This window comes from Olea europaea, chromosome 2, assembly GCF_002742605.1.
Source record: "Olea europaea var. sylvestris chromosome 2, O_europaea_v1, whole genome shotgun sequence".
Taxonomy (NCBI): domain Eukaryota; kingdom Viridiplantae; phylum Streptophyta; class Magnoliopsida; order Lamiales; family Oleaceae; genus Olea; species Olea europaea.
Window position 1 is genome coordinate 26,633,796 of NC_036238.1, and position 9,199 is coordinate 26,642,994.

Below are 9,199 nucleotides of genomic sequence, written 5' to 3' on the forward strand. Positions count from 1 at the left end.
CGTAGCCCATAAGGGTTGTACGAGGACTTTGTTAATTACCGAAAGTCGAGGGCAAGAGTAGCCCATGAGGATTGTAAACCGTGCATGACTTGTGTAGCCTACATCGAGCTTTCATAGTTTATGGATTACTGTAGTGGTACATTTGTGGCCTTAGTGCTTGTGTAGCACAATATGTTCAATTTGAGCTTTCGGTGTACAAAATACTAATTATAGATAGGGCCCTCTCATGTAAAATGAAGTTCACATGTGACATATTCGTGTTATGTTGTATCATCCCTTGATATTATGTATGCACCATACTTTGCTATTTGGACGTTATTATTCATAGTCGTTTTATGAATCTTGATGAATCGAGAATACTTTGGATTGAAGGCGAAAGCAGTCTTCTAATGACCAAGAGTACATTTGGATAACCAAGAAAGATGCTTTTCAAATTTGAGCGTCATCAAACTTTGGCCGCCGATTTTTATTAACTAGGACTCATCTCATTTTGAATAATCCCAATTTTGGACTTGACTGATTCTGATGGCGAAATACATTAGTAATAAATGAGACTTTACAATTGGGAAAATTAAAGGAAAACGTGTATTTAAGATTCCATTATCAAAAATCAGGTCATTAACTTAGTAACTAATCCCATAATTTAAGGATTAATATCATTACTATTTCAATTACAAAATTTGGAGAGAGAATATCTTCTTCGTTCTTACTAACTGATTTCAATTACAAAATTTGGGGAGACATCTTCTTCATTTTTAAAGCTTCTGCCTCATAGAAAGATCTCATCTCCACAAAATTTCCAATCATTCCCGCAACAAGAATGGCATTTATGAATCTACAATCCACCGCTTGGCTTTCGCCAAACACTTCAAATGGATAAAAGAAATTCTCAAAAATGAGAAGCAATTTAGATTGATGTTTTCAAGAAGAGCGTTTCTATAAAATTTGTCAAATTGTATAGACAATCGAGCAAGTTTGAAATTACGAAGAAAATGTTCAATGAAATGCCTGATAGAAACTATGCATGCACCGTACTTTGTTCTTTGGACGTTGTTATTCATAGTCGTTTTATGAATCTTGATGGATCAAGAATACTTTGGATTGAAGGCGAAAATAGTCTTCTAATGATGAAGAGTACATTTGGATAACCAAGGAAGATGCTTTTTGTTGGGTTTGTGACCCAAATTACGGTATTTTTTTTTTTTTTAAATAAATTGTTTCCTTATTTTCATGTGAGAAAAATTGTTTCATTATATTTCACGTGATTTTTTTATGGAAACATTTTATTTTCTTATTTCACATTATTTTCATTTTTATGCTATGCCATGTACCAATAAATAGTGGTATTCTCTTTCAGTTTTGTTTAAGTAAGAATTGTCGAGTTCTTGTATTTCTCTCAATATTGTCAATTAATAAAACGTCGTGCTTCTACGATTAACTTTCTTTGTTAATTTCTTTACTTTTAAATCTTGTTTCTCGTTGTAATTTTCATTACTTCATATTGTGTCATTAATTTCATTCACTACAATCCTTCCGGGTTTAACAAGTGGTATTAGAGTTTGGTTCTTATTGTGGATTGGTTGAGGTTTTTCAGAAATGGCTATTTTGAAGTATGATATTACGCAATTGGATCGCAATACGAGATTTTCTTCATGGAAAGTAAAGATGATAGCTATTTTGACGCAGTTGAATTTGGATGATGTGTTGCTGGATTTTGAGAAGATGCCAGCTAATTGGACAACGGAGGGATCAGAAGGCTTTGTCGTTGATTCATCTTCATCTATCTAACAATATTATGCAAGATGCCTTAAATGAGAAAATAACAGCTACTTTGTGGTTGAAACTAGAGCAGTTATGTATGAGCAAGAGTTTTACCAGTAAACTGACTCTAAAGCAGAAGCTGTATTCCTATCACATGACGGAAGGAGGGTCGTTGGAAGACCATATTGTCGTGTTTAAGAAAATTGTCGCAGATTTGGAGACGTTGAAGGTTAAGTACGATGAAGAGGATCTTGCCTTGATCCTGTTATGTTATCTGTCTGGCTCTTATGCGTCGTTTCGTGACACCATTTTGTATAGTCGGGATACCTTAACTAGAGATGATGTTTATGATGATTTATACTCAAAGGAGAAGTTGGAGCTACATCGAGGGATGAGAAAACTTTGGATGGTGATCGTCGGAGGGGTAGATCGAGGACGAACTTCAGCAATTTGTACTGATTCTACTACAGGAGAAAAGGACACATAAAGAAGGATTTGTGACAAGTTGCAGAATAGTGGTGATTTAACTGCAAATTATAGGTGACAATTCTGTAATTCGAATGTGCTAATGTTGTCGAGAATTTTTTGAATGGCGGTGATGTGTTGTTGACCATGACGTGGAGTCCAAAACTGACAAGGAGTGAATTCTCGATTCGACATGTTCGCATCATATGTGTTCCAATCGAAATTTCTTTCAGATGTATGATGTTGTCAAGCAAGGTGGAGTTGTGATGGGATACAACCATTTTGCCTTATTATTAGAATTGGTCGACTCAGACTAAGGTTAAATAATGGGACAATCAGAACAATTGATCAGGTTCGACATGTTCCAGACCTGAAAATGAATCTTATCTCGCGGAGTACCCTGGATACAAAAGGGTATAAATTCTCTGGTGAAGGTGGAATTTTGAAGGCTCGAGGGGTGTCCGGGTTGTACTTGAGGGATGGAGAAAGTTTCAGTTGTACATCTTGTAGGGAAATGCAGAACCAATTAAGAAACATTTGGACAAGTTTAGTATCGTGGTGGATATACCATTTGGTACAGTACCTCTTGTGGCGAGCTCTAAGTTGGTTAAGAACACTGCTAGGAAGAGCATTGGTGATTCTGCTTTGTCACCAATTTCATCAGATACACTATGTTCATTTGCTAGGATTGAACTCATAGAGCGTAGGTACCATGATGTCAATAATGTTTGGAATGCTTTTGGGGACGTTGAAGGCGACAATTATATCAAGGGGCCTTCTGATCTAGCATGTGGTATGGTTTCTGCTACAAGATGTGCTTCGACCATGTTTGGTCAACAGTAATTCCTCAGTGAAATTTTGGGAACCTGGGATTTTGGTTTATGTATCGCTAGTGGCTTACAGAGAATGACGGTTTGGTTTGGAGAGTTTTGGTTACTGTGTTGAAGAGATTTGTTATTTTGATGCAAACAAATTTGAAATTTTGGAGTTTCGTTCTCTGCACCGAAATTTGGATCAATGTGGAGATTGTTAGGTTTGTGATCCAAATTAGGGTAGATTTTTTTGGAAATAAATTGTTTCCTTATATTTCACGTGATTTTTTATGGAAACATATTATTTCCTTATTCCACATTATTTTCATCTTTATTTTATCTGATATACCTATGAATAATAATCTTCTCTTTTAGTTTTGTTTAAGCGAGAATTACTGAATTATTGTATTTCTTTCTATATTGTCGATTAAAAAAGGTCGTGCTTCTGCGATTAACTTTTTTTGTTAATTTATTTGCTTATAAATCTTGTTTCTCATTGCGATCTTCATTATTTCATATCGTGTCTTAATCTTATTCACTACAATCCTTTCGGGTCTAACACTCGTCGAATTTGAGTGTCAACAAACCAGCCTTTAAGCCCTCAATGGCAAGACTTGGTCGAACTGTGATTTTTATTAACTAGTTTTCTACCTGTATCTTTTGTCAAACACATGCAAGGACTCATTTTGTATAATTCCACTTTTGGACTTAAGTGACTCTGATGTTGAAATGCATTAGTATAAAATGAGACATAACAATTTGTCATGCAACGGTACAATTATCATGTCCAGTTGGCCCAATTTCCCCCCAACAAAAACAATGACTCTTCTGGCAATGGGTAAGCCTGCACCTTCAACCAAACCCAATCCAATTTTGCCCTAGAAAGCTAGAATTCGGCCACAGAACTGGGGCCCAAAATTTGACTTATTCGTAAGCTGAGTTGGCCCATCAGCTAATCAAATTGCAGCCATTTTAGAAAGTTGATTAAAATTTAAGTCAAAGTCAATAATTATAAATACACATTTTATCAACTTTTATCAAACTCTACTAAAATTATTATCTTTATCTTAAATAACCAAAAGTACCGTACTTGATACGATGTGGTGGTTGCTCGTGGGCTTTCCGAATATAACAATTTGAATTCATGGTAAGTCTTGATTCCATTTGGGGAAAGATGATGCACACATTAGGCCCAAAATTTACTTTCTTGTTTAGGAAATGTCCTGGCCGTTGATGAGTCCTACGGCATGTCTAGTGAAAATCGGATCACAAAGTGACCAAGGACTATATTATGACGGACTACAAGCATAGCCTCCCTTCTATTTTGTGTGATATGTTGAAAAGTCACATGTTACTTAAACGAGGCAAGGAGCATATTTCTCATCCCTAACTCAGAATAGGGTCTTTAATCCCATTCCGCTTGAGGTTGGTCTATTAAGAATTGGGGCAAGCAGTCGAGTATATGTCATCTTATTTCTCATCCCATTATATGATCACACGTGTACTCTGATTGCCAAGAATCAAATTAAAAAAAAAAATAAATAAATTTGCATTTCCGTAATGTATATCAAAATGAATAAAACGGAGAATGATTGTACTTCAAATAGTGGATGGTCATGTGGGATGAGAGAACAACGTGATGATGGAGTAATAACAAATGTTGACTAATAATTTTGTGGTCGAACGTGTGGAATAATTAGGTTTGACCATGGACAAAATTATGGGCCTTTAATTATGAGACACGCTCAATTTACTTTTAACTCTAAAGCAAATATTTTTTGTCAAATGCAAACAAATTCCCCGCCAAACTTTCGACCAATCTATGCTTCTTCACGTTCATTTAGATACATTCACTTTTCTCAATTAATTGTATATAATATTATATATATATTTTTTAACTTTGTCCATTGTGAAAATCCCCTGTATTGAATGTGTGGAGTTTAATATATTAAATATTTGAAAAAACTCGCAATGTAGTATGTCGTGATCTATTTCCCAAGTATATAGAAGATATTACGGTGATCCTTCTTTCTTTATGAACGTCGTAGTAAAGACCAATGGAGAGTTCGAGTTTAGAACGTATTATAATCAATTTTTTTTTTTTATATAAAACAATTAAATAATGACTCGTAACTCTCACTTACATCGTGTGTTTTCCTTGCTTTTGAATTTTTTTTTTCCCTATTTCATGTTTGGACCTTTTCTTGATTTGAGTGTCATCCTTCAACAGGACCATGCTCATCTTCTTTGAATCATTTTTAATTTTACAGAATGTTTTGAAGAAATTTCACGTTATTAATCGTTCATAGTAGTATGGATTCTTGATTCTTCATTTAATCCATATGTATTGAATATTCAGTTGTCGAATTTAGCTTGAATCTTTTTACAATTGTTGTGTGGTAGAAAGCAACGTGCGACTTGAAAGATAGAGCCCCCATTTAAATTTAATAAATGATTACTTGTAAATACTTATAATGTATGCATTACAAGCGGGATACAAAGTTCGTGTACTATATTTTCTAAATAATTAAAGTTTTTTTATTCAAAAGAATGCTATTTGCATTATCTATCTTATTCGACTTACACTCACATTTTCCAAAGGTATTATCTTAAGAAAAAAACAATGTAAATTACATTTCTAAATAAAAAATTAGAAAAAAAAACTAGCCTCCTTAATCATTCCTAATACTATCTGCATATTATGCCCCCGTTTGAACCCCATTATTTCTCATTACATTAAATTAAATTTTTCTCTCTCTTTTTTTTAACTACACAATTTTCAATAAAATAATATTACACGTAAATCAAAAAATTTTCAATCACTCATTTTTCAAAAAAATAATATTTATCTCATTATAATCTACAAATAATGGGGTTCAAACGGCCCCTATATCTACTCTAATTTTATGCGCATTTTCTATGTATGGGTCAAAAAAATAAGTAGGATGACACAAATAAATGAATGTATAAATATGATTATTTCAATTGATATTATAAAAAATTAAGCCCCGTTTGATTTTGATTCTTGTAAAAATGAGAATGAAAAATATAATCGTTATAGAATCCACACAAAAGATAGAAAATCAAATATGATAATTTAATGTGATAAATAACGATCATATATATATATATATATTGTCAAATAATGAAAAACAAACGGATCCTAAATCGAATTTTGAAGCGATTCTCAATTTTTGAATCGAATTGATCTACACGTGTCGATAATTATAATCCGTGGGGCCAAGGTGTCCCCTTCACCTCGCTCTTGTTTCCCCCACAAACAAACACGATTTCTTTTTCTTTTTCTTTTTTCTGAATTCTCTTTTTCTAAATTCTGATTTCTTTTAATAAAGCGATGGCTTTCTTTAGTCAAGAGAGAGAGAAAAAGACGGCCTCCTCGTCACATCATATACACTACCCTTTTCACTCCATCGCTAATTTACAACGCCATTTTTTTATTCAATAAATAAATAAAATTGCCGACTTCTTCAAATCTTTTACCACTTGCATGCAAGAGTATTTGCACGACATCGTGATCTTATATTCGACAAAGTTTAGACGATTTCATGAATTATATGTACAATGAAAAGTTTAACAATTATAATCTATACACTAAAGCTTATTCCTTGTCATCATACGTAGAGTGAAGTGTCTCTCTGATTCTTCATTGTTTTCAAACTCTACCTAAAGAAACTTATGACCAAACTCAAAATTCGAAAAGTTTAAAACTTCCTCATAATTTTCATGGAAGTGTTCATTGGAAAAAATGGGTGATTTGTGTGCAGATAAATTATCAATTAATAATATAAATAGATAATTTTACAATTGCATAAACATAGCAATATTATAGCAATATAAGCATTATAATTCAACAATAAGACGAGGTTTAGAATACAAGCCTTAGAGTGTCATGTCAATAATGTTGTTCTCTTTGTGCGTGTTCTTTCGATACTACACGGCTTCAAAATAAAAATCTATGTGGTTCACAGTTGGTTCTCCTTCTATGAGTAGGATCATAAGGAGATAAGTGAACGAACTTTTTTGAGTTGTCAAAACTATAGAAATATAGTATGAAATATAGAGATTTTTTATTTTCATTTTTCTTCTCGATGAAAAGTACTCCCTTTTATAGGGATAAATTTAACTCCCACAATAATGATAATTATTCCAATTAAAATATAAGTTACATTATGAAATTATGAGTTTTAATTTTTAAATTAAATCTGAAAAATAACGGAAAAACTAAAAAATATTGAGTTTTATTTGAAAGTTTGAAACTTAATTTATGTTACAACAGTATCTTAAAACATCCCCTACACATTCTCTTATCCTCAAGTAGAGAAACCTAAGATCTATCTCATAATCTTTGTGCTCAATCAAATACAAACATAAGGCCATCTACAGTGCTGCACCAAAATTTGTACCATTTTACACCAAATTTTACACTAATTTTACACCAAATCAAAATTCTTCTTCAACCATTACATCAAATGAACAGTGCTTTATTATTTTATTTATTCATTCATTCAATTTTTGTCAATGTATTTATTTAAAAAAATTATTTATTTATTTTATAATTATATAAATTACTAAAAAAATCATAACTTCGTTAAATTAACAAATATATTGATTACTAAATTATTCACGTGTTTTATATATTATGTTAAATTGACAAAAATAATTGATTATATTATTAATTTATGATAAACAATTATGTTAAATTTACAAAAATAATAAACTTTAATAATATAAATTTTATGTTAAATTAAACTTCTAACGTAAACTTTATGAATTAAACTTTACATTAAATCAACAATTATGTTAATTATTATTGATTATATTGTTAAAAATAATAAACTTTAATAATATAATTAATAGTGTAATAAATTATTATTATCATTATCGTTATAGAACAAAAATGACACAAATATCCTTAATCATGATCTTTGAAAAAGAAAAAATAAGGGCAAAACAGATATTACACCATTTGGCGCAAAAAAAAATGGTGTAATGAATAGTGTTGCACCAAATATGGTGTAACACTATTCATTTTGCACCATTTTATTTGGTGTTGTATTGGAGCAACTTTGCACCAAAAAATGGTATAATTGGTTAGCATTGGAGTTGCCCTAAGATTCATGTCATTCAAGCTCTCCCAACACCTCTTTCTTACTCACGTCTTGTTTCATTGATTCAACATAACTAAATCATCCTCATTACAATCAATCATGCTACATGATCAGAATCAATGACAGAATTTTTTTCAAACTACACTTGACAAAATTTCATTAGAAGTTAGAAAAATTCTAACAAAATACAAAAACACTTAATCATAAACTGTGACGTCACTTTATTTTTCTTCCCTGTTTTTTTCCTGTTATCATAGTCATAGAATTTCAAGTCTTATACAATCCACCTCAACCAATTACTGCTAAAAATCAGGACGGATGTGCTCTTTCTTTTCCAATTTATTTTGCAAATATGTCATTGTCTAACTCATTCTTTTAGATTGCGGAAACTTGCTGAGTGTTTGTTTGAGCTCCATATTTTAAGAATGAATTTTGTGAAGTATGATTAAAAATAAAAACTAAAAAAACATTTTGAATATTAAGAGAATGTACCATTGAAAATTAGCCCCTATTTGGTGATCATTTTTTTAAATAAAATATTGTTTTGAATGGTGAATTTAATTGGTGAATTATTAAATACATGAGATCTACCATTAATTTATTCAGCAATTAAATGGCGCGTCATGTCACCAGGCTTAACATAAGCTAAGTACCGGTGCTTATTAGATCATATTTCTCTCTTTCTCTCTCTCTATATATACACACACGTGAATGATCTCCTAAACATCGGTACTTAATTTATGTTAAGCATCAATAACATGTCACGATAATTAATTGGTGAATCATTAAATTCATAGGATTTACTATTAACTTATTCACCAATTAAATGGTGTACCATATCATCGATACTTAACTTAAGTTAACCATTGGTGTCCATTAGACATCCATTTTGTTGTTGGAAAATGAATTTTAGACTAGCATATTGATGGAGAATGTGTAGATAAAAAACAAAGAAATTTTTTTGATTTACGAATAATATTATTTTAATGAAAATGTGTGATGAAAATAAAGAAAGAAAAATGTAATTTGATA

At 31.5% G+C, this 9,199-nt stretch overlaps 1 protein-coding gene across 1 annotated transcript in view; it reads left to right on the forward strand.

The window, feature by feature from the left end:
- Positions 1–3,642: 3,642 nt before the first annotated feature.
- Positions 3,643–9,199, forward strand: part of LOC111374630 (AP2-like ethylene-responsive transcription factor AIL5) — an 8,167-nt gene continuing 2,610 nt past the window's right edge. The window contains exons 1-2 of the mRNA XM_022997335.1: positions 3,643–3,663; positions 3,777–3,876. Of these exons, the coding sequence (XP_022853103.1) occupies positions 3,643–3,663; positions 3,777–3,876 (121 nt within the window). The remainder of the gene's footprint in view (positions 3,664–3,776; positions 3,877–9,199) is intronic.